At 50.2% G+C, this 25,852-nt stretch overlaps 1 protein-coding gene across 4 annotated transcripts in view; it reads right to left on the bottom strand.

Moving 5' to 3' along the window:
- PSD4 (pleckstrin and Sec7 domain containing 4) overlaps nt 1-25,852 on the bottom strand; it is a 44,478-nt gene that overhangs the window by 15,884 nt on the left and 2,742 nt on the right. The window contains exons 2-4 of one of the 4 annotated variants that reach the window (XM_027555466.1): nt 12,637-12,754; nt 1,448-2,533; nt 222-347 (exon numbers count right to left, since the gene is read on the bottom strand). In XM_027555466.1, the coding sequence (XP_027411267.1) occupies nt 222-347; nt 1,448-2,533; nt 12,637-12,651 (1,227 nt within the window). In that variant the 5' untranslated portion in view covers nt 12,652-12,754. Of the gene's footprint in view, nt 1-221; nt 348-1,447; nt 2,534-11,762; nt 11,844-11,906; nt 12,044-12,636; nt 12,755-25,852 lie in introns of those variants that run through there. The other 3 variants (XM_027555469.1, XM_027555468.1, XM_027555467.1) reach the window with 3 other exon arrangements.

Genomic DNA, 25,852 nt, shown 5'->3' with positions numbered 1-25,852 from the left:
ATGGGGAGGGAAGCAGGACTATAAGTTTATAGGGCCCTCCCTTCCAGCTGTCCTCCCCTATCCCAGACCACACTCCCTGATCTGGGCCTCAGATCAGTTATGGGCACCCTGGATGGGACCCACATCCTAGGCGGGCTGGTGCTGGGCCCCGGAAATCACAGGGCTCACGTTCCCTCTTTACAGATGGAAAAGGTGAGGCCCAGAGAGGGGAAGTGACTTGCCCAAGGTTGCACTGGATGTGTGGCGGGGCTGCCGTTATATTCCACATGTTCTGTCTCCCAGCTCAGTGTTTTGTCCACACAGGATGCTGCGGGCAAGGCAGGGTCAAGGCTGTCTCTCAGAGAACTCTTAGGGAAGAAAAGGAGGAGAGATTTGCCCCAGGGAAACTGCTTCCAGGGCCTTTCCCACATCCCTCTGGCCTCAGGGCCTCATCCATGCTCACTGATTTCTAGTCATCTCTGCTCTGTCTGCTCAGAATGGGCCCTGCTTCCCATGGTCCTGCTCAAGAAGAGGCTGTGTTGGAGGGAAGGTCAACAGCCCCCAGACACTGGGCTGGGCTCTGTCATCCCAGATAAGAGCAAACTGCCAGCCCCCAGGACAGAGCTCCCAGGCTTCCCTCTGAGGACCTCAGGGGCCCTGGAGCAACTAGGTCCTAGAACACATGTCTCAAAACAGCCACAACTGCCCCCTACTCCACCCCAGCCTGTGGGTGGAGGGGCCTTGCCAGTGTTCACAGTTCCTCAGATCTTGGGGTCAGAGCTCTTCCCCATTGTTCTCTGGGATCACAGAGATTAGAATGTTACAGCCTGGCTCTGCCATCTTGAGTCTCCTTATCTCTTAAGCAGAGGCCTCCCTGGGGAAAAAAAAGTGCTCACATAATTTGTCCCCATAACTTGTGCTAGTTGATATCAAGGACCTCTGCCATTGTCCTGGGGGCCTGAGCTGGTGAAACTGAATTCGATGAAAGATGCTTAAAGTAACAAAATGCTGCAATCTCTCCCAAACAGAGAGGACTCTTAAAGGAGACATCTCCCCACCGGGAGAAGAGGTCACCCCTGCAGGTTGACCCCTGCTCTGTTACAGTTGGGACCTTCTTCGAGGTGGGAGGCCAGAGTCTAAAGACTGGCCTGGAACATGCTGCAACGGGAGGAGCTATTTGTTCTCTAAATGTGTCCAGACGCAGCGCCTTAGATCTGGTGAGATGGAGACATTTGTGCCTTAACAAATGTCATCTGCTTAACAACTGAGCGTTGCCGTCGTGCTCAGCTGACATCACGGCTCCTGTAAAATTCCTTCTACTTCTGAAGGCCACCCTGGGCCTGCCTTTCTGCTCTGTTGCTCACCAAAAGGAAGAGAGTTCTGGGCCCGGTGATGGCAGAGGAAGGTCCTTCCTTCTGTCCATGTCCCCAAGCACAGCCCAAGGGTGGGTTCTCAGGGCTCAGTTTACCTCAGTCTCCTCCTGGCTGGAAGGTGCTGCGGGAGCCCCCTCGGGGGTGTCCACCATGACCCAGGAGAAAGAGTGTGGCCTGTAGGTGGGCACAGGGAATGGAGGGGTGGTGTGCCCGCTGGACTCTGCTGTGCTCTCCCCCAAATCCGGCTCACCGCCCAGCTCCCAGGGCACTCTGCCTTCTGAGGGTGGAGGCTCCAGGGTCTGTGGGCTCTGGGACCCAGTCCTCACATCTACATAGGAGTCCGAGAAGCCCCAGGAAAAGTGCGTTTCAGATGCACTAGTGTCCGAGCAAGGGCTCTCCAGGAAAAGCGGGTTGTCAAAGAAGATGCTTTCCTCCTCGGCACTCCACTCAGGAGACAAGTCCAGCGTGCCCTCCCTCGGCCATGCTGGCTTCTGGGGCTCCCCTTCTGGCCCACTGCTATCGTCCTCCGAGGCCTCATTTGCATCCGGGGGTGGGCTGGGGAGGAGGCCCGAGTTCCGGGGGCCAACTGGGCTGGAGGGAAAAGTGGGGAGGTCGGCAGGGGCCGTGGGAATGCAGCATCTCAACTCAGCTCTGAGCCCTTCTGTCTTCTCCAGCTCCTCCTCCAGGTCTAGCACGCACATCTGGGCCTGCAGGATCCCTGCCCAGAACACCACCTGCGTGGACGTGCTCTGGCTCTGCCCTGGGCTCCCCAGAGGCTGGTTGTCCCTGGGAGACCCGGGGGAGGTGGTTTTCTGTCCTGCCCGTTCCTGGGAAGAGCCGCTCCCCAGGTGCATGGGCTCTGGGCTGGAGCCCTGGGGACAAACATCAGGCCTCACAGCATCAGGAGGGTCAGAGGCCCACGTCTGCTCCCCGTGAGGTTCGAGAGGCTCAGGGTGGCTACAGGTCTCCCCTAGGTGGGCTTCCGAGTGGGGTTGCAGGTTGTCTCCCAAACAGATGTCGAGGGTTTCCACGGGTCTGGGGTGGCCACAGAGTCTGTCGTCGCCCATTATCCAATGAGCGTAAGCTGCGTTAGAGCCTTCAGGAACATCCGCCTTCACAAGCCCATTGTGTGGATTAGAGGGAGTGATGGCCAGAGGGGCGACCGGGACCCCACATGTACCCTGGAAGTACCCAAAGCAAACTCAGGTTAGCACTGGGCTGTCAGCCCCTGGAAGCACACAGTGGCAAGTTACATATGGTTTTGAGTGCCTGCCACATCTACAGCCCAGGCCAAGGGCCACTGCCCTCGACACGGAGACAGGGGTGAGGAGTGTACCATACATGCTGTCTGACCCATGATCTCAACTGCCTGTACCCATGGGGGCACCTGCCCCAAAGACACTCAGCTGTTGGCTGAAGGTGGCTCCCATGGCTGAGCTGAAAAAGGTGAACCGAGCACAGCAGAATCTTCTTTGGGGTACACGGATTGGAGAATGTTGAGGCTGACAATGTTGGTAGCAAGAACAAAAGTCACAAATGTCTCAAATTAGCAGGAAAGCAGAGGCAAACCAAAAAAAAAAAAAAAAGACACGGAAACCAATGTATGTGGGAACCAAACAGTCAAGGACTAGAGGTGAAAGGAATGAAACAGACAAGAGAGAAGCAGGCAGCCAGGGAAGAAAGGCCATGGCCAGTCTTGTTTCCACTTCCCGAGGCTCCAGCCTTTGGGGCCTGCATCCTTGCAACAATGAACCAGCCAATTCTCAGTTACAGCCATGCAGTCTGGCCTAGGTGGAACCAGGAAGAGGAGCACCAACTAAGCTCAGCCTGGGCTCCTGCAGGGAGGCGGGGTGGGCTTCAGCCCACAGGGAAGACCCAGGCCGCATGGGGAGGAGACCACTGCCTTCTTGGTGACTTGGGGGGGTGTGGGTGGAGAAAGCTGGGGATGTCCAGCCATGTTCCCCTGGGGCTCTACCACATCTGTTCAGAGCTGCTCAGTGCATCAGCTACACTGGCACTCTGGGTGGGGCCTAGTGGGATGCAGCCCAGGATTTTCACAGGGAATTTTCTAGAAGACATATCTCCATCCCCTGCGTGTGGACTCCAGGTTACACAGCTTTTGGGAGTGGCTCTACTGCTTCAGCGGAGAAGGCGATGGCAGCCCACTCCAGTACTGCCTGCAGTTCAGGAGACCCTGGTGGGCTGCAGTCCATGGGGTCGCGAAGAGTCGGACACGACTGAGCGACTTCACTTTCACTTTTCACTTTCGTGCATTGGAGAAGGAAATGGCAACCCACTCCAGTATTCTTGCCTGGAGAATCCCAGGGATGGGGGAGCCTGGTGGGCTGCCGTCTATGGGGTTGCACAGAGTTGGACACAACTGAAGCGACTTAGCAGCAGCTACTGCTTCAGAACAACTGTCCTGTTCTGAACCTGTGGACACTGTGAAACTCGTAACTGGACCTGTTTCCCTCCCAGTACTGGCCCTCAGGAAGTATAGGTTAAATCTGCAGGCCCTATGCATCCATTTCCAGGATTAAATGCACCCCAGGGGACTTTCCTGGTGGTCCAGTGGCTAAGACTCCGTGATCCCAATGCAGGGGGCCTGGGTTCAATGCCTGGTCAGGGAACCATATCCCACTTGCTGCACCTAAGAGTTCACAAGCTGCAACTAAAGCTCCCACTTGCTGCAACTATTTCTTGGTGCAGTCAAATAAATAAAAATAGAACAATAAATGCAGCCCAGACCACACCACATCTTTCATTTTCCCTTTGCCTTACTTTCCTCACTAATATATGTCTACTTGGAGGACTGTGTATACATTAAGCTGGTTTTTGATTTCCCAGTACCCACTGTCCACCTACTTCACTGTCCACCAGAAGACACTCAAGAAGACACTCAATAAGGGGGAAGTTTCAGAGACAGGGAACCAAGGCTGGATGGGGTCCTATTGTTTAAGGTCACCAAGACAGCACAACTGGGTACTGTTCCTTCTTTCAGGAGGTGCCAGAGAAAAATGAGACAGGACCAGCGTGAATTTCAGTTTCTTATTCCCCTTGACAGCATCCTCCAAAAAGTCTCTCAAAACCAGAATCCTTTTCTGGGTTTTTACTTTTCCCTCTGTCCCAACCCTCACATCCCTCACTGTGAGCACAGCAAGAATCTGTAATTGCCGATCTGTGGCCTTGGGACTCTGAAGCTTTAGGCCCAAGGAAGGGCCGATTTACCACTGAGTTCTCAGCTGGCCTCCCCAGTCGACTGGAACTTCCCAAGAGCTGAGGCCACTTCTTACTTTCAGTCTTGTATTTGATGCTCTGAATCCAATCAATTTGAAATCTGCTCTTCCTATGGGTCTCCAACTCTTTTAGCTCAGCCTCAGTCATCATCTGGGACTTTCCTGGTGGTTCAGATGATAAAGAATCTGCCTGCAGTTCAGGAGACCCAGGTTTGATTCCTGGGTAGGGAAGATCCCCTGGAGAAGGGAATGGCAACCCACTCCAGTATTCTTCCCTGGAGAATCTTATAGACAGAAGAGCCTGGAGGGCTACAGCTCATAGGGTCACAAAGAGTCAGACATGACTGAGCGATTAACACTTTCACTTTCAGTCATCATTTGAGCATCTTCCTCTCCACCCCGTACCTTCCCCAGGTTAAAGGCTGAGGACTCATACGGTTCACTCTTAAGTCCTCAGCTGGCCTCAGGGGCAATCCCTGGCTCCCCACAAGCAGCTGTCCATTTTCAACTCTTCCCCTCTCTGGGTGAGACCCCTGCTATGATCCTATCTCCAAGGGGGAGAGAACAAGTGAGGTCAGGACCCACCATCTATATTTGGGTAACCCCTCTGGAGCCAAACCCCCCTCCCCAGGCCTTCCTGGAGAATGACCAAGTATAAATAAAGAGGTCAGACACCGCCCCCCTGCAATGCACACACACACACTCGGCAGGCTTCTCAAGGAAACAGCCCTTGAGACTGTTAGTTGCTCAGTCATGTCTGACTCTCTGCAACCCCATGGCTCCATGGACTGTAGCCCACTAGGCCCTTCTATCCATGGAATTCTCCAGGCAAGAATATTGGAGTGGATAGCCATTCCCTTCTCCAGGGGATCTTCCTGACCCAGGGATCGAACCTGGGTCTCCTGCATTGCAGGGAAATTCTTTACTGTCTGAGCCACCAGGGAAACAACTCCTACGGTATGGGAAACTCAGGAAATAGCTCCATTTATGAGACAGAGAGCAGAGGTGCAGGGAAGCACCTCCATCACAGACACCTGAACTCGGGGCACCCCTAGCTCCCTTCCCACACCCCTTGACCATCCCTCCCTGCCAAGACCTGGTCTGTTTGTGTCCAGCAGGCTCCCCTCCTGAGATGCCCCCTCTCCAGTCCTCACTCCTCCACACATTTTATCTGACGTGTTTGTCTTCCTTAGGAGCGCATCCCTGTGGGTACGACAGCATTCTGCCTAAATGACTTCAACTCCTCTCCTCTTGTTAGTGAATTGCTTGACAGCCAAGTTCAAATGACAATAATGGGAATGGGAAATTATGGGCAGGGGGTCGGAGGAAAGTGTGCCCTGCAATTTTTAATAAGACAGGAGTTCCACACGTCCCTCTTTGCTAAAGTGCTCAGTCATTCAGTTGTATCCTACTCTTTGCAAGCCTGTGGACTGTAACCCACCAGGCTCCTCTGTCCATGGCATTTCCCAGGCAAGAATACTGGAATGTGTTGCCATTTCCTACTCCAGGAGATCTTCTGACCCAAGGATCGAACTTGCATCTTGGTGTCTCTTGCATTTGCAGGTGGATTCTTTACCACTGAGCCACCAGGGAAGCCCTTATAAATAAACTTGTATATGAAGCAAAGAAGACATACAGGTAAATGTTAATGACCATGCTAGACACAAATGAGGATTGGCTTGGCCTTCCCAGAAGAAATGGGGTCTTCCTCCATGGATTTAAAGGGAAAGAAAAATCAGAGAAGTTGTAGCAGCTTTCCAGAGACCAAAGGGAACAGATAGCTGGGGCCTGAGGGGACGGAAGGGCCTGAAGGAGGTGGGGTGGGGTCTGGGAGAAGACAGACAGATCCAGCACATGGTGGGGAAAGAGGTATGCCTGCACACCACCCCCTTCTCTCTCGTATTTCAGAGCATTTACTCCATTGTGTAATTTCTAGCGTGTCAACCCACCTGGTTCTCACTTGCCTCCCCTCCCCAGAAGGAGGTACTTTGTGTTTTTTGCTATCACTATCTCCTACAGAAATGCTACCCCTAATCACTTTAGTGACCAACTGTGTGAGCCTCTTGATGAAAGTGAAAGAGGAGAGGGAAAAGTTGGCTTAAAACTCAACATTCAGAAAACTAAGATCATGGCATCTGGTCCCATCACTTCATGGCAAATAGATGGGGAAACAGTGGGAAAAGTGACAGACTTTATTTTTTTGGGCTCCAAAATCACTGCAGATGGTGAGTGCAGCCATGAAATTAAAAGACGCTTACTCCTTGGAAGGAAAGTTATGACCAACCTAGACAACATATTAAAAAAGCAGAGACATTACTTTGCCAACAAAGGTCCATCTAGTCAAAGCTGTGGTTTTTCCAGTAGTCATTTATGGATGTGAGAGCTGGACAAGAAAATAGGCTGAGCACCAAAGAATTGATGCCTTCGAACTGTGGTGCTGGAGAAGACTCTTGAGAGTCCCTTGGACTGCAAGGAGATCAAATCAGTCAATCCTAAAGGAAATCAACCCTGAATATTCATTGGAAGGACTGATGCTGAAGCTGAAACTCCAATACTTTGGCCACCTGATGCAAAGAACTGACTCATTTGAAAAGACCCTGATGCTGGGAAATATTGAAGGCGGGAGAAGGGGAAGAGAGGATGATATGGTTGGATGGCATCACTGACTCAATGAACATGAGTTTGAGTAAACTCCGGGAGTTGGTGATGAAAAGGGAGGCCTGGCGTGCTGCTGTCCGTGGGGTTGCAAAGAGTAGGACATGACTGAGTGGCTGAACTGAACTGAAATGTGTATACCCGCTCCAGCTGCCAAGTGTGAGGGGGCACAGCGTTATCCTCTAGTTCCAGCGGTTAGAAAGCTGAGGGTGAGTGTGGACTGGAGAAGCTCAGAATCACTCATGAGACACCTGGGGTTACAGAGCCTGGTGGCAGGTGTCCTGGTTCCAGGCAGACAGGTCCACGTGGGTGCACACAACCTCTAGGCAGAGTTGCCACATTTAGCAAATACACAACAGAAGATGCCCAATATTAGGAACATATTTACACTGAAAATCGACTCACTTCTCTGAAATTTAAATGTAGCTCTGGACTCTATTATATCTGGCAACTCAACTCATGTCGAGCGCACCCATCTCAGTAGGGTGTCACTCAACTAGCTTGTGCTTTGCAGCTCAGACCTCAGGCCTGCCAGTCACCCCATGGGTGAGGCAAGTGGTGACATTGCCCTCCTACTCATAAGGAAACAAGGCTCAGAGAGCTTCAGAAATGTGCCTGGGTAGCTCAGCTGGTGGGTGGGCAAGCTGGGGTCTGATCCAGGTCTGCGGCTCCCTTTAGCAGCATTTTCTTTCCATCCATAAATCAATTCCTTTGGGTATTCATGGATTGAACAAAGCATGAATTTCTTCTGAAGTGGAGTCACCTGAATTCACCTGTTTCCCCCACTGTCCAGGGCAGGGCCTGCCTGACTCAGAAGTGACACTCCAGACATGTTTGTGAAAATAAGAGGAAAGATGGAGAGATGGATGGAGGGAGGGAGGGAGGGATGATGGATGGATGGATAGATGGAGGGATGAATGGATGAATAGAAGGATGGATGGACGAATGGATGAATGGATAGAGGGGTGGAAGGAGGGATGGATGAATGGATGGGTAGGTGGATGGATCCTCAGAAAGCTCCCTCCTCACAACCACACTACAGGACTGGGGAGACTGAGGCTTGGAGAAGATTTAGCATCATTATGACACGAAGACGTTCCCCTAAGGGCAAGTCTGGCCATGAGTGAATCACACTTTACTCCCAGGAAGCCCAGCGCCCTAAGGGCAGAGCTTTCCCAGAAGTGGTTCTCACCAGGCCAGTCCAGCAGCCAAAACGTCCATCTGGGTCCTGGCTCTGAGGAGGAAGCTGGACTGAGAGGAAGAAAGTTCAGGACCCATTCAACCACCTTGTCTATGATCCTCACTAGAAATGTAAGTTGACTGAGTCTCTGTCTCTCTCTCCCACTCTCTTTCCCTCTCCCCACCCACAGCACCCCGCCACCTTCTATTGCTTCTCACTGAATGAAGGGACAGAATGACCTGAGGGGTGAGGTCACTTCTTATGACCAACATGGCAGTCCCACCAATCACCTGGGAGAGAGCAACCTGACCGAGCAGGGATAGAGAGTCAAGGGTCAAAGGTGGAGACCAGTCTCTGTTTCCTGGAGGTAAGATGGCACCTCTGAGGCAGAGGTGGGCCAGGAACTGGGGAGCAGAGCCCAGGTCTCATGCATCTAGAATTTTCTTGGTTTATTCCCGCCCCCACCCTTGGTATTTAGTGTTACCTCTTTTAAAATGGCTCAGGTATCTTAATCAGAACAAAGGAGGGAGAAAGTGTCCAACACGGGTCTCTTCGCTGGGTTCCGTCACCTTTGAAAGGAGCGGCCCTTCATGTCTCTAAGCACCATGATGGGTCAGGAAGCTTAAGGAAAACTTCTGGGAGAAGTGGGGTGGCTCTTTGGAATCCAAGAAAATGCTCTGAGTCCAGAAGCCAGTGAGGGGAAGGATTGAGGAGGGAGCGGAGAATGGGGGAGGGATGGGAGAGAAAGGGTGCTCCACTGGGCGGCCCGCAGGGCTCCTGTCCAGAGCGAAGTGACCACTGCTGGGCTGAGCCTGTATTAGCTGATTGGAGGTAAAGGACACAGAACCCGAAGCTGGGGGACCAAGGGGTCATAAGTCCCTTCTACTCTCACCTAACCTCTCCCCCCAGCTTCAAGGCAAGGTTTTTTCCATCTTGGGGAAAGAAGGAGCCCAGATGTCACCTGGATCATCCTATTGAGAGTGGGTTCTCTTTTCACCCCCTGTTTGGGCACAGAGCCTGTGCCCTGAGGTGTTGAAGGCCACGGGAGGCCAGGGGAGAGCCTGTCCAAGGGGGACAGGGACAGCACGAGTGTCACACATTCAGCCCCTACTCGCCATAACCTGGAGGCTCACAGCCTAGTCTCAAATCCTAACTACCACTGACCAGCCACATAACTCTGGTCCAAAACTTCACCTGGCTCCTTGCCTATGAAAGAAGGAAATAAGACGTATAAGTTTTCTCAGGAAGTTTGCTAGAAAATGGGAGCAGGGGCTTCCCCGGTGGCCCAGGGAATAACAATCCACCGTGCAATGCAGAGGACACCGGTTTGTTCCCTGGTCCCAGAAGATCCCACGTGCCACAGAGCAACTAAGCCCGTGCACCACAACTACTGAGCCTGTGCTCCAGAGCCTGAGAGTCGTAACTACTGAGCCCATGCTCTGCAACTCTTGAGCCCACGCTCCACACACTCTTGAGCCTATGCTCTGCAACAAGAGAAGCCACGACAATGAGAAGCCTGCAACGAAGAGTGGCCCTCACTCATTGCAACCAGAGAAAGCCTGTGGAGCAACGAAGACCCAGTGCAGCCCAAAATAATTAAATGAATAAACAAATAAATAAAATCTTTTTAAAAAAGAAAGACAGAAAATGGGAGGGGGTCTGAGTGCCAACGCTGAGCCTGCTGCCCTTGGGAGGTGCTCAGAAATACCATGTCCAGCTTGGATTAACCTGGCTGCTTTGCAGGTCCCTTAACCTGGCTGCTTTGCAGGTCCCTTAACCTGGCTGCTTTGCAGGTCCATTTGGAGAAGAAAAAAATACATGAAAACAAGCAAACAAAAGGCCCTCCATGAGAGCACAGGCTTGGCCCCAGCTCCCTCTGTACCCGAGGAGTCAGTTCCTGGATGTCCTGTCTGGACTTTAAGCTTCCAACTCAGAAAGCTGCCTCCTTTTGTCCTGGCAACGTTCCCTTCCTATGCAAAACCCAAAGTCTTCTGGCCCATTCTGGGATTTAAGAGGTGATCTGCCCTGTCCTTCAGCAGCCCTGAGTGGCAGCCAGGTTAAGGGTATTGCTCTGAGGGCAGTTACCCTCCCTTCCCCCTCACGCTGTCCCCGGGCTGAGGTCACAGGACAGATACCCCTTCCTAAACCTGGGGCCAGGGCACCCGAGGTACATGACATATGATAAGGGGCCACCCCACATCCTGCCCACATGGAAGGCAGCTTCATGCAAATGTGCAGAGAGAGCGAGAGAGACAGTGAAACACACACACACACACGCCACTGGTGCTGAGAACCCTGAGATGGGTCAGCTGAGAAGCAGGCATGGAGGGAGAATGGAAAGGACAGAGAAGAAGAGAGAGTGGTGGGCAGAAAGGATGAGCCAGGGGCAGAGGAGATGAGGGGGCAGAGGGCCAAAGGGTAGCTACTGCCCACAGGAGGACAACAAAGCCTCAGGGCCAGCCTGGGCCTCCCCTCATGCCATCCTGGATCTCCCCCTCCCAAAACAAAAAGCCCGGAGCCCAGATTCTAATCATAGGCTGGGTGGTTCCTTATCTGTAGAGCAAGGAGCCCTGTGATGTCCTAAAGCCCGGGAGACAGGCCTCCTGGCTGAGTCCTCTGGGGTGTTGATTATCAGCTGATGACGGGTCACCCTTCCCAGGCTTTTAGCAGAGAAGAATGACTCTGCCTGTAGGATCTCAGGCCCTGGAATAAGGGGACAGTGGCTGAGGACAAGAACTAGGAAGCTTGATATTGTCCCAAACAGGGACGCCATTGAGAGTGACCTTGTTCCTGTCAACCATCAGGGCGATAAGCCTAAATTCGTGCTGCGGGGGCAAGCCAGCAAGTTGGGCCACCTCCCCCTAACCCAGCCTTGCTGCAGGGGCCTGAAGGCAAGGCAGGGCTGGGAGACCCACGTCTGAGCTCCTACAATGACCACACCCAAAGCTGCCCCCACCCCAAAGCCTGGCCCGAATGGCTTCCTTCTCTCCAGGGTCTGGGTGGAGGGGGGTCAAGCCTCATTTGGGGCCTCTGGCCTCATTAACCCCCACTGGGCACCAGTCACCAGGAATCCAGGGAGGCTCACAGAAGATTCAGAAGGGACTCCCTGGGAGGCTGGGGTAAGTGGGAGCCACGGCAGGATTCAGGGAAAGGGCTAGATTGGGAGGCGGCTGGTTGATGGACAGGAGGAAGGAGAAGGATGGGGCTGTGGCCCAGGGCCGGGCTCAGGCAGATGCACAGGCCTTCAGGGCCCTCCATGCTGCCCACCTGCCCCACTAGGGTCTGCACATGACTCCCTGCACCCTCCGCCCCCACCCCACGCAGGCCCACCTTGCTCACCTCCAGAGGACCGAGAAGGGATGCGTGGGCCTGGCTCCCCCGTCGCGATCCTGCCGCCCGGCCCACCCGCCCTGTGAACGGCAAACGTGGCCGCTGCCGCTTCCGACTTCCGCTCCCCTCACCACACTCACCCTCCCTACCCACCTCAGGCCTCCAGGGCTCCCCTGCTGCTCTGCATCTCACACTTCCTGCCCCAATGTGAGAGCCCCTTCTCCCAGGCTCAGTGCCTCTGGCCGCCAGCCCCCTGCTCCTGGGAACCCCCACCCTCTGCACAGCCCAGAATCAGGGCCTGGGAGAGAAAAAGAGGAAGACGCAGCGCCCTGGGCTGCAAGCACGCCCCACCCTCCTCCCTGCGGGTCTGTCACCAGGTTCTCATCTCTGCCCAGCTCTTGGTTCCTTGAGCGGCACTCAGTGGGACTCAGGAGGGCCTTGGGGCTGCCAACTTTTCTTCTTCCCTCGATTTATGTGTGGCTAGGTCTTTCGGAGGGGCTTCCCAGGTGGCTGGCTCAATGGTAAAGGATCTGCCTGCCAATGCAGGAGATGCAGGTTCGATCCTTGATTAGGGAAGATCCTACATGCCTTGGAGCTACGTGCCTTAAGCCTGTGCACCAGAACTACTGAGCCCACGTTCCTCGAGCTGGTGCTCCTCACTAGTCACAACTAGAGAAAACCCTCGGGAAGCAACAATACCCACTGCAGCCAAAAATAAAGTAGTTAATTAATTTTTTAAAAAAAAGACCCACAATCAAAGGCTTCAGACCTGGGCCAGCCTGGCCCACAATACAGAGGGCGTGGCTCCAGCTACATCCCCAAACATACACCACACACACACACACACACACACAGAGCAAGGAGTCCATAGGGACGTGCCTACCTGGCCTTTCTGCATCACACCCTGGGCACCCTGGAATCTAGGATTCTCTGCTTCCTGGACTCACAGGGTCTCTACCCTGTCTGTGGACATTGCATCACGGCTCTGTGCAGTCCAAGACCTGGAGGGAAGGGGAGAGACAGTCAAGAGGTGAACATGGCCTGGGCCTGAGGGCAGGTCACGTCCCAAGCCAGGACAGGGAAGAGAGAAGGAAGGGGACAAAGGCCGGGGGTAGGCTCTGCTGCCATATACAGTGATGGCTGAGGATCTCAATTCAAACTTGGGCCTCCAGGTCATCATTAAAGGGGGAGGCAGAAGAAGGGAATACTCTTTCCATAAGAGTTCATCAGCTGTGGTGTTATAACACTGACATATCCAAACACATCTCGATGGGGGGACCCTCCACTGTTCCATTTCTGGGGCTGCAATGCTAGATGCAGGCTTATTTCAAGCACAGTGCAATGCAAACCTGGTTCCTTACCTCTTCTAAGCTGCTTCTCCTCTGTATGGGGGATTCTTATTCCCAGCCAGGTGACAGAAACTCAAGTCACCTTGGCCTAAATGCCAACCCTCCCTCAGGCCAATCCTAATGCCAACCCTCAGGTCTCCAGCCTCACAAGGTGTCTGGAACATGGCCGGCGCTGACTCCATGCTGTCTCAATGTGAGAAGCCACTGACGGTCAGGAATAAAACACAGGATCCCCAGTGTTTCCCTGGTGGTCCAGTGGCTAAAACTCCACACTCCCAATTAAGTGGCCTGGGTTCATCCCTGGTCAGGGAACTAGATCCCACATGCCACAACTAAGAATTCAAAAGATCCCATGTGCTACAACTAAGACCTGGCAGAGTCAAATCAATAAATATTAAAAACAAAACACAGGACTTCTGTCCTCAGGAGTTTCCAATCTAGTGACAGAAAATAAACAAGAAGTAATCAACATGTGATTATAAACTGTGAGGAGTGCTGGCAGGGGAACAGGTGGGGAGAGAAGAAAGTGATTGGGGGTGGGGGGCTCACTACGAGGGGAGACCAGGGGCATCATATCCCCGTGAAGAGGAGCCAGGATGTGAAGAGAAAGCGTGGGGTGGGCATTTTAGGAAGATGAAACTGCATGTCTAGTTTCTTACCGAGACTGGAAAGGTCTCCAGGAGTGACAGCCAGACAGTGTGGGAAGGCGGGAGAAGTGGATGGGCTGGATCCCACAGGGTCCCCAGAGGTAAAGTAAGGAAGTGACAGGTGTATTTATTTTTCAGATTGCCTGGCGCTGCATGGAAAAGAGACAGTGGAAGTGCTCAGTGAGGTCAGGGAAGGGCTCTGTGACAGTCCAGGGGAGGCGGGATGGTGGCTTGGAAGGGGGTCAGAAATGGCATAGAAGGAAGACAGAGGTTGTGGGACCTATATCAGGGATGCCTGGTAGAATCTGCCACTAAAGTGGTGAGAGGCAGAAGTCAAGGGTGACTTTTAGAGTTCTGGCTTGAGCAACTTCGAGGGGTGGTAATATTTGTGGAAATGGGAAAGAACTGGGGAGATGAGGCTCAGGGGAGAAAATCAAGGGTTTCAATCTTTAAATATTAGGTTTGAGATATCTGTGAGCTACTCAAGCAGGAGTGGCTAGTACCTAGAGTGGATGGGAGGGGCTGGGGTGCAGAAAGGAGCTCGAGTGTGACCAGCAGGAAGGCACCCACACTAGGGGCCAGCAGAGCCTCCCCAGGAGACGCCTGCAGAGGAGAGCGAGCAGAGGCTGTCAGGGAGGTGAGAATGAGAGTGTGTTGTTACCAAAGACAAGAGAGGAGAAAGACAACTTCAGGAGGAGGAAGTGGTTGGCTGTGTCAAACGCTGCTAGAAAGCGGAGGACGATAAGGAGCAAAGTGACCATTGAATGAGGCCCACAAGGAGGTTACAGACAAGCTGGGGGTGGGGGTGAAGACCTGATGGGGGTGACCAAGAGGTGAGGACTGATCAGAAGCCAAGGACCGGGATCCGCCCCCTCCAGTCCCAGCTCGGCACCATCCCAGGGCCCCTTAGCATGCTGGGCTGAGATGCTGTTGGTCAAGCCAGGTGCCAGGGATCAGCCTCCTCTGTGTATTTCTGAATCTCCACCCATCCCCCTGACTGTGAACTTCTCATGGGCGAGCACTGGTCCACTTGCCTCTATCACCACCCAACTGGTGGGGGCCAGGCTCATAACTGCTCCAAGGCCTTCTGATGAATGAAGGAGTCAAAGCTGCTCATCCTCATCCTTCGATCACATCAAAGCAACACTGTGGGAAATGGGGTCTGCCTCTCTCCTCCCAGCAGGTCTTGTATGTGTTTGGTGTGTGTGTTTGGTGGGGCTCTGGGATGTGGCCAGGGGATGGTTCCTGCTTAGAGCAAACTCCAAGAAGAGACTCCTGCACCCATCAGCTCTGTTCCATCTCCTAGAACTTTCATCTCCTTCCCAAGATGCAAAGAACAGAGCTGGACAGCCAAGGAGGGCCTTCTGCTCACAGGGTGTGTGGCTCAGGGTGAGAAGGGGAAAGCAAACTGGCTCCTGCCCCCAGAGCCCTGCCAGAGATGGACTTTGATCTTTTATGCCCCCTCCCCCTTCTGGGGGTCCCAGCCCACTGTCCCCCTCCCCTGGGCCCAGAAGATGCGCAATCTGCTGACCTGACCACAGCCCAGAGGCAGACAGCCCCTTCCTGCCTCCCCCAATGTGAGTGGCTTCCTGTTTGCCCGCAGAGGAAGCTGCTGGGTGCAGGTGGGGAGGCAGTGTCTCACAGACCGAGCGCAGGTTGGGGAGTGGAGCCCACCTTCCAGGAGAGGAGCTTTGGGGCTTTCAGCACGCAGCCCACACTCCTGAGAGGCAGAACGTGAGAGGACAGAGGGGATGGACACCTGACTTCTGACTACATTTCACAGAGGGACCCTAGGTGCTGACATTCATTGGGCCCTTTATAACCAGTATCTCCAAAATCTAGAGTCTTGGGTAGGGGTGGGGCGTCATGAGCCCCATGCCACAGAACAGATGAGGAGACCGAGGGTCAGAGTAGCCACTCTGGCTGAACTTGAGCCCAGGACTGCCAAACCAAATTCACTTTCTGCTATACCCCACTGCCATCCACACACCACTCATATGAAGGACCGAGGCTTCTTTCCAAGCATGTAGGGCCACGGACAGCCCAGTTTGAAAACTTACCTTTTAAGAAAATAATTTTACTTGTTTGTTTTTGGCTGCGCTGTGTCTTTGCTGCTGCACGGGCTTTCTCTAGTTGCCATGAGTGGGGCCTACTTTCTAGTTGCAGGCTAGGATGGGCAGGCTTCTCATTGCGGTGGCTTCTTTTGTTGCAGAGCACAGGCTCTACAGCACAGACTCAGTAGTCAAGGCACACAGGCTTAGTTGCTCCGTGGCATGTGGGATCTTCCTGGATCAAAGATCAAACCCATGTCTCCTGCATTGGCAGGTGGATTCTTTACCACTGAGCCACCAGGGAAGCCATGAATTCATTTTTAACAAAGCAGACCTTAGGAAAACTCTGATGCTGATGGAGCTCACTGCCATCCTTCTGCGGGTACTAGCTACCAGGCAGAGGGAGAGCTGAAGCCAGAGGCACCTCATTTGGGCCACATGTCCCTGTTGTCTCTGTAGAGATTTTGTTCTTCAAGGAGGCCTGGGATTGAGGCAGCCACATGTTCCTTCCTCCAGAAAATGGCCTTTGCCTCCTAACCCTCAGGCCTTCACAAGCCTGGGCCCTTGGGGAGACAGACAGGGGGATGCCTGTCTTCCTAAACAATCCTCTGACAGCTTAGATGATGACGGCACATTGGCCAAGTGGACTGCGGGGTCCCTGGGAATCAGAGCAGAGAGCTGGGAGGGAGATCCAGGTAGAGGGCTTCTAGGGACCAAGTCCATGACAGGGTCCAGGGATGGGGTTCCTGGGGTGCCTCCCTAACACCTGTGGTCAGACTTTGGAGAGAGAGGTATCCCTGAGCAGGGCAAGACAGGGGGCAGAGGCCAGTGATAACACCATCAAAAACCACCCTACACATGTGGACGCCAAGGCTGACCTTGATTTCCTAGGGAAGGGCAGGAAGTGATTATTACAAAAATGAGTGACAAGCTTCTGTCTCCTGGACTTGGTTGCCCAATCGAGTGCTGGGTACAGTAACTTTGTGAGGTGTCCTTTTCTGGCCTGGGGACAGGTGGCCAGGCCACCAATCCCTGGACCTTTTCTTCCACGAGAGTCTAGCCTCAGCTGCTCTCTCCTAGAGCTGCCCCATGCTTTCAGATTAGCATTTTCCATGTAGCCACTTGTCACAGGTACATTTAGGTAACCAGAAAGTAGGGGTCCACAGGTACTCACCTCTGTCCTCAAGCCCCCTTGGTACCCAGACAATGCTTACAAACATCTGTCTAAATACATATGCGTTAAGATAGACTCAGTGGTAAATAATCCGCCTGCCAATGAAGGAGACGCAGGTTCAATCCCTGATCTGGGAAGATCTCCTGGAGAAGGAAACAGCAACCCACTTCAGTATTCTTGCCTGGAAAATCCCATGAACAGAGGAGCCTAGTGGGCTACAGCCCCAAGGGGTCACAACGAGTCCGAAACAACTTAGTGACCGAACAAGATACTATAAAAGCAAAAATGCTCACAACTTCAACATCCATAATCAGGAAACAGATAAATTATGGGACAGCCATAGAGTGAAACCCGGCACCTTTAACTATCTTGCTTTTGAAGAGTATTTCATGAAGTGGAAAGATTCTCACGGCATATTATTAAGTAAGGAACTTGATTATATATTTGGCACAGTCTCATTTTTTAAAAATGTACGTACCTAGGCAATGAAATTGCAGAAAGTGAAGAGGAACTAAAAAGCCTCTTGATGAAAGTGAAAGTGGAGAGTGAAAAAGTTGGCTTAAAGCTCAACATTCAGAAAACTAAGATCATGGCATCTGGTCCCATCACTTCATGGCAAATAGATGGGGAAACAGTGTCAGACTTTATTTTTTGGGCTCCAAAATCACTGCAGATGGTGACTGCAGCCATGAAATTAAAAGATGCTTACTCTTTGGAAGAAAAGTTATGACCAACCTAGATAGCATATTGAAAAGCAGAGACATTACTTTGCCAACAAAGGTCCATCTAGTCAAGGCTATGGTTTTTCCGTGGTCATGTATGGATGTGAGAGTTGGACTGTGAAGAAAGCTGAGCGCCGAAGAATTGATGCTTTTGAACTGTGGCGTTGGAGAAGACTCTTGAGAGTCCCTTGGACTGCAAGGAGATCCAACCAGTCCATTCTGAAGGAGATCATCAGCCCTGGGATTTCTTTGGAAGGAATGATGCTGAAGCTGAAACTCCAGTACTTTGGCCACCTCATGCGAAGAGTTGACTCATTGGAAAAGACTCTGATGCTGGGAGGGATTGGGGGCAGGAGGAGAAGGAGACGACAGAGGATGAGATGGCTGAATGGCATCACTGACTCGATGGACATGAGTCTGAGTGAACTCCGGGAGTTGGTGATGGACAGGGAGGCCTGGCGTGCTGTGATTCATGGGGTTGCAAAGAGTCGGACACGACTGAGCGACTGAACTGAACTGAGGCAATGAAATACCAAAACACTGGTTGATAGTGGCAATCTCTGTGTGGTAACAATACACAGGATTTTAAGCTCTTTATGGTTGTGTGTGTGTGTGTGTGTGTGTGTGTACCTGCTGTTAAAAACAAATAGGGATGGACTTCCCTGGTGGTCCAGTGGTTAAGACTCTGTGCTTTTTTTTAATGCAGGGGGCGAGGGCTTGATCCCCGGTCAGAGGGCTAAGATCCCACATGCTGAGTGGTAGGTTCAAATTAAAAAATAATACAATACAGTCAAAGCTATGGTATTTCCAGTAGTCATATATGGATGTGAGAGTTGAACCAAAAGAAGGCTGAGTGCTGATGCTTTAAAACTGTGGTGCTGGAGAAGACTCTTGAGAGTCCCTTGGATAGCAAGGCGATCAAATCGGTTAATCCTAAAGGAAATCAACCCTGAATATTCATTGCAAGGACTGATGCTGAAGCTGAAGCTCCAATACTTTGGCCACCTGATGCGAAGAACTGACTCACTGGAAAAGACCTTGATGCTGGGAAGGATTGAAGGCAGGAGGAGAAGGGGACGACAGAGGATGAGATGGTTGGATGGCATCACTGACTCAATGAACATGAGTTCTAGCCAACTCTAGGAGATGGTAAAGGATAGGGAAGCCTGGCATGCTGCAGTCCATGGGGTTGCAAAGTTGGACACAACTTAGCAATGGAACAAAAACAAATACATATGATGTTTGTCATCAGTAAAAATAAATTTGTTGTATTAAATTACAGAGAAATATTTAATTTCTCTGCTTACTTTAAAGGCTGGGAGTCTCTTTGCCAACACCCCTTACCCCCTCTGGTTGCCAGAGGGGGACTTGTGTGGGATGGAGGTGAGCCTGAGAGGATCTGTATGGGACTCCCTCACTGTTACCACCTCTCAACTGGCTGCAGGGTGACTTCTCTGATGCTGGTGTAGGGACCTACCTGGGGCCCCAGAACTGATACAGAGTTTAAGATGAAGACATTTGAGATCTTTCAGATACACTAAGAAACCATCTCAGAGCTTAACTTATTGGTTAAGAAATACGGTTGTCATAAATTCCTTCTGCAGGGCAGATCTACTCCCAGAAGGAAGAACTGAATAAAATCTACCCCACCTCCCTTCTCTAGGAGAGATTTATGGCCCACAAGGATACTGAAAAAAACAGTCATAAGTATAAAGACCAACACTATCCTATTTTCTCATTTCATGTGTTCTAAAAACACATCAGTCTTACGAAAAGAAACCTATTTGTTCTTCACCTGGAAGCCTTTTTCTCCCTCCTCCCTTTCCCCTACTAATTTAGGTATATAAGCCTTTAACCCTTTAACAAGTGAAAAGTGAAAGTCGCTCAGTTACGTCTGACTCTTTGCAACCCTTTAACAAGCCAGCTACTTAGATTGACTCTCATGTGCAGGCCAATAAAACGTTTTCTACTGTTAATCATCTGTCAGTATAATTCACAGGTACCAGTGAAAACATCTTAGAGGGTTCTTGTTGTTTAGTCGCTAAGTCATGTCTGACTCTTCTGTGACCCTGTGGACTATAGCCCACCAGGCTCCTCTATGCATGGGATTTTCCTGGCAAGAATACTGGAGTGGGTTGCCATTTCCTTCTCCGCGATTTTCCTGACCCAGGGATCAAACTGGCATCTCCTGCTTGGCAGGCAGATTCTTTACCACTGAGCCACCTGGAAAGGCCCTTTAGAGGGTAAAGTTTTTCTTTTCCCCCTCTCCCACATCGTTCCTGGGTCAGAAAGATCCGCTGGAGAAGGGATAGGCTACCCACTTACTTCAGTATTCTTGGGCTTCCCTTGTGGCTCAGCTGGTAAAGAATCCGTCTGCAATGCAGGAGACCTGGGTTCGATCCCTGGTTGGGAAGATCCCCTGGAAAAGAGAAAGGCTACACTCCAGAAAGGCCTGGAATTCCATGGACTGTATAGTCCACGGGGTTGCAAAGAGACATGACTGAGCAACTTTCGCTTCACTTCACATCATAAAGATTATCTCCTCCATGAATCCACCAATCTAAAGCTGTATTTGCCTAAGTAGGCATATGGTATACATAATAAACATTTTTAATAGTTAAGAATGTATTTGAATATACAGTAAAAAGTCATGATTTCACAGATATTGTTGCTAAGGACCACACTAAAGTAAATTATGCCTACTTGACATTGATTTTTCAAACTGCGTGCACTCAGGGAAAAATGTTACATGAAATAGTATAGGTGGAAAATTCTCATGTCAGAAATCATGACAAACTATGTGAATGAGTAGACACTTTCTATACAGCTGAGTTCAACCTTTCAGGCAGTTACTCTTTTGGAGAAAGAACTGCGGTACTCCTTATAATACTAACTGGCCTTCATATATCATTGATTGATGAGCACAGAATTCAATTCAGGTGCACAACTGGCAGAAAATCAAGGCTCTTGTGTTACCTAAAGGAACAGATATGCTCTGATATAGTGAAGAAGGGAGACAAAAAGAGCAAGGCATTTCCTGGGGCCCCCAGAAAGGTCAGTGTTCCCCTGGAGGTGCTCACACTTAAGCCTGCCCAGAGCAACAAAGCCATGGGCTTCCCAGTGCCCTCTACATGCCAGCTGGAGATGATCATGTCTATCAACAGTGGCCCATGGGGACAGAGGAAGCAGCCTGTCTGGCTTGGCAACTTCCAGCTGGAACAGTGCTAGGGCCCAGAGCTCCTCCCCAGGGAGAGAACCCACACACCTGTGCTTTCTGAGGTCATTTCCCTCCTGTCTGCCTCACCCCTTCCACGCATCCTCCAAGGATCCACGGAGAGACACCAGGAAGGCAGAGAGCCCTTGTTGGCCATCCCCTGACCAGCTTTTCATGAGAGGATGCATCCTCAAGGTTGTGGAGCCAGCAGAGGGCAGAGTTCAAAGGGCATCCATGCCTCCTTGTTGGTCCAGCCTCTCCATCCACTTCTCCCTGCATGCCTGCCCAGGGCTTTGTTCTAGAGGGGCCTCTTCTGCCCTTGGGGGCTTCCCTGGAAATTCAGATGGTAAAGAATCTGCCTGCAATGCAGGAGACCTGGGTTCAATCCCTGCATTGGGAAGATCCCCCGGAGAAGGAAATGGCAATCCACTCCAGTATTCTTGTAGGCGAAATCCCATGGATTTCTCGTGGACTTCCATGAGAAGCCTGGCGGCTACAGTCCATGGGGTCACAGAGTCAGACACAACTTGGCAACTAAACAATAACAACAGCACATGATGACCTACCCATTCCCGCATGTTCACCTCCTACCCATTCCTGCATGTTCACCTCCTACCCATTCACTGAAGGTTCAGGAACACTCCTCAGCCTGCAGTCCTAACTACCAATGAGAATACTCTAGGTAGGCGAGCAGGACTTCAGAATAATTAGGCACCCGACAGCCTGTCCACATGCCCCTGAGTGCACCTCCCGCCCCTGTGCCCAGGCCTGCCCCCGGTCCTGTCAGTGACATCCCATCTGCCTGGTTTCCCCAGGTTAGCAGGCACCCTTCATGCCTCCAGCACCCAGTCCCGCTGGTTCTCCCTGCCCAGCAGCCCCACCATTCCTCCCTTACCTGAAGAACCCCAGGGACCTCCCCTGCTTCCCAGGTTCACGTCCACGGTCCCAATTCTCCTTTAGGAGACCACCCCTGCCCTTGAAAATCCTTCCTGATTGACCCCTAGCCCACTGCCTCTCCCTGTTGCCTTTAGGGAAAGCCCAACACTGGCATTTGAGATCCTCCCCCAACCTCTCCTGGGACCACACATGCCTACCCAGCCATGCCCCCAGTCTATGGGGCTCCCCTGAACGTTCCTGGAACTTTCACACATCGGCATGTCCTCATGCTGGGCTCCTGGTCAGCTCTATTTCCCTACCCCATTCTCCTTTCCTCCTAGCCAATCCTCTTCATCTGCCAAGGCTCACCCCCATCATGCCATTTCTCCCAAAAAACTTTCTAGACCAAGCCAATAAGAATCAATAGTTATACTTGATGACATAAATCAAAGCAAGATCCTCTATGACCCATCTCCTAGAATAATGGAAATAAAAACAAAAGTAAACAAGTGGGACCTAGTTAAACTTAAAAGCAGATACACAGCAAAGGAAACTATAAACCAGGTGAAAAGACAACCCTCCAGAATGGGAGAAAATAATAGCAAATGAAGCAACTGACAAAGGACTAATTTCCAAAATATACAAGCAGCTCATACAACTCAATACCAGAAAAACAAACAACCCAATCAAAAAGTGGGAAAAAGATCTAAACAGACATTTCTCCAAAGAAGACATACGGATGGCTAACAAACACATGAAGATGCTCAACGTTGCTCATTATTAGAGAAATGCAAATCAAAACTACAGATATCACCTCAGAATGGCCACTATCAAAAAGTCTACAAACAATAAATGCTGGAGAGGGTGTGGAGAAAAGGGAACCTTCCTGCACTGTTGGTGGGAATGTAAATTGATACAGCCTCTATGGAAGACAGTATGGAGATTCCTTAAAAATCTAGGAATAAAACCACCATATGACCCAGCAATCCCATTCCTAGGCATATACCCTGAAGAAACCAAAATTGTAAAAGACACATGTACCCCAATGTTCATTGCAGCACTATACAACAGCTAGAACATGGAAGCAAGCTAGATGTCCATCAACAGATGAAATGGATAAAGAAGTTGTGGTACATATACACAGTGGAATATTACTCAGCCATAAAAAGGAACACATTTGAGTCAGTTCTAATGAGGTAGATGAACCTAGAGCCTGTTATACAGAGTGAAGTCAGAAAGAGAAAGAGAAATGTCATATACTAATGTATATATATGGAATCTAGAAAGATGGTACTCATGAATTTATTTACAAGGCAGCAATGGAGAAACAGACATAGAGAACAGATTATGGACATAGGGAGAGGGAGGAGAGAGTGAGATGTATGGAGAGAGTAACATGTAAACTTATATTTCCATATGTAAGATAGATAGCCAATGGGAATGTGCTGTATGTCTCAGGGAACTCAAACAGGGGCTCTGTATCAACCCAGAGGGGTGGGATGGGGAGGGAGGTGGGAGGGAGTTTCAGGAAGGAGGGGATATATGTATACCTGTGGCTGATTCATGTGGAGGTTTGACAGAAAACAACAAAATTCTGTAAAGCAATTATCCTTCAATTTAAAAATAAACTAATTTAAAAAAAAGAATCAATGGTTATGATAATTTCATAATTCCAACCATGGGATGCAATCAGAAGCAATACACCAATCAGTACAACAATTGCTTCTGATAGTACAACAATCAGAAGCAATAAACCAAGTGTCCAGACACCAGCCAGATAAATCTTAAAAAACAGCATCAAGTTTCACAGTAAGATCGAGATTTGTAGCACAATACAACGTCTGTAAGTTTAAATTACATGCACATATAAATCAACACCATACATTTCTCTAAAATAGTCTCATCCCAGGATAAACATATCATAAATACATCAGAGTAGCTGCTGTGCACAAAAGGAAGATGCTGAAGGGCAGTAAGTGATGAGGGATAAAGAGGAAATCATAATAAGATCCCTTATAATTCCCTCAGAATTCAAAAACAACATGAAGACAAAAATCCAAGTTAAACCAGAGGCCAAGGACATGAACAGAAAGAGAAAGAAAAAGGGCTTAAAAAATACAGGAGACTCATAACATTGCTCATGATAAAGAAATACCTATTAAACATGACAACGTGATGCCCAAGTCTGCAGGGCCATGCCAACACAAATAAGCAATCCTGGAAGTAGTAAGTCAGACTGGGGCTTTGGAAAGCAGGCTGGCAGCATCAGTGGAAATCTAAAATACACAGAGCTTTTCAATCAGTAGTTACACGTTTATAGATTTCCCCTGCTGAAAGTCACAAGAGTGAGCAAAGATGTAGATACATGCGTGTGTGCTAAGTCACTTCAGTCGTGTCCGACTCTTTGTGACCCTATGAACAGTAGCCCACCAGGCTCCTCTGTCCATGGGATTCTCCAGGCAAGAATACTGGAGTGGGTTGCCATGCCCTCCTCCAGGAAATCTTCCTGATGCAGGGATCAAACCTGCATGGGCAGGTGAGTTCTTTACCACTAACGCCACCTAGGAAGCCCGATGTAGGTACAAGTATCCAAATGCATACTTGTCTACCACAGCAAACAAACTAACAAAAATAGGAAAAACAATTTAGAAGACCATAAAAGAATGACTAGAGAAATACAGTACAAACATATTTATTTTAAAAAGATAAAGTATATCTCTATGTCCTGAATCAGAATATTAAGTTAAAAAAAGTACACATCTGAGTTTTTTTATTTGTGTTAAAAAAAAAAAAAAAAAGGTACCATCTAGGACTTCCATGGTGGTCCAGTGGTTAGGAATCTGCCAGCAAATTCAGGGGACCCAGGTTCGACCCCTGGTCCAGGGAGATCCCACATGCTGCAACTAAGCCTGTGTGCCACAATTACTGAGGCTTAAACTCTGCAACAAGAGAAGCCCCCGCAGTGAGAAGCCCAGGCACTGCAACTAGAGAGCAGGCCCCACTCGCTGCAAATAGAGAAAAGCCCACAGGCAGCAACCAAGACCAGAGCAGCCAAAAGTAAATAATAAAATTAATTTAAAAATACTTTTTAAAAAGTACAATTCATACATGCTCATTTACAAGTAGAACATTTGTCTGCAAGCATTTTCAATTGCCTCTGAGGAGGACTGGGAATCAGAGGACAAGACAACAAGAGAGATTTCTGTGTTCCTTAAGGGCTGTTTGAATAAACATCTGTAAAAACCAATTTTTAACAGGCAAGTAGTACCTTTCAAAATATTTTTAAAAGAATTTGTAACCCACACAAAGATTGTCTTATAAAGAAGAAAAGAGATGGAATGCACCCATAAGCCCTGCTGTTGTCTAAGAACCCCCTGCTGTGAGACACCCTGGAACCCTAATAAACATCCCTTCAGCCAAAGCTCCTTTCTCTCTTTCAGAACACTTGGCTCTAAAACTGCACCACATGATTGTAAATCCCGATTCTTCTTCAGTCACTAGCTGTGTAGAAAAGTGGGCAACTTGCTTCTCGCTGGCCTCAGTTTTCTCATCTGTGAAATGGGGTTGTCTGTACCTCACAGACGTGCTATGAGGCTGGTTTCTGTTTGCACATAAGGTGCTTAAAGGAGAGCCTAGCATATAGTACAAATCAACATACCCTTCTGTCTCTTTTGAGCCTACTAATCAGATTATTCTTTGTAAAAGATTATTGGAATTTTCCTAGACGGCAACAGTTGTGTTCCCCATAAGATTTAAAGATTTTAAAAAGATTTAAAAAACTTGTGGTCTGCCTCCCACTTTAGCCCATGTCCTTTTAATGGATGCTGGGTGTAAGAAAAACAAGTGAGGGATTTCCCGTGTGGTCCAGTGGTTAAGACTCTACGCTTCCAACTTAGGGGGTGAGGGTTCAATCCCTGGTCGGGGAACTAGGATCCCACATGTCAAGGGGCATGGCCAAAAAAAAATAAATAATTTAAAAATTAAAAGCAAGTGATACCTCTCCTGCCAAGAGACACACTCTCCATCTCTGGTGATTGCCTATTGCCCTGCTAGTGTAAACCACCAG

This window comes from Bos indicus x Bos taurus, chromosome 11 (assembly GCF_003369695.1).
Source record: "Bos indicus x Bos taurus breed Angus x Brahman F1 hybrid chromosome 11, Bos_hybrid_MaternalHap_v2.0, whole genome shotgun sequence".
NCBI lineage: Eukaryota > Metazoa > Chordata > Mammalia > Artiodactyla > Bovidae > Bos > Bos indicus x Bos taurus.
This window is presented reverse-complemented; position numbering and strand designations above follow the sequence as displayed.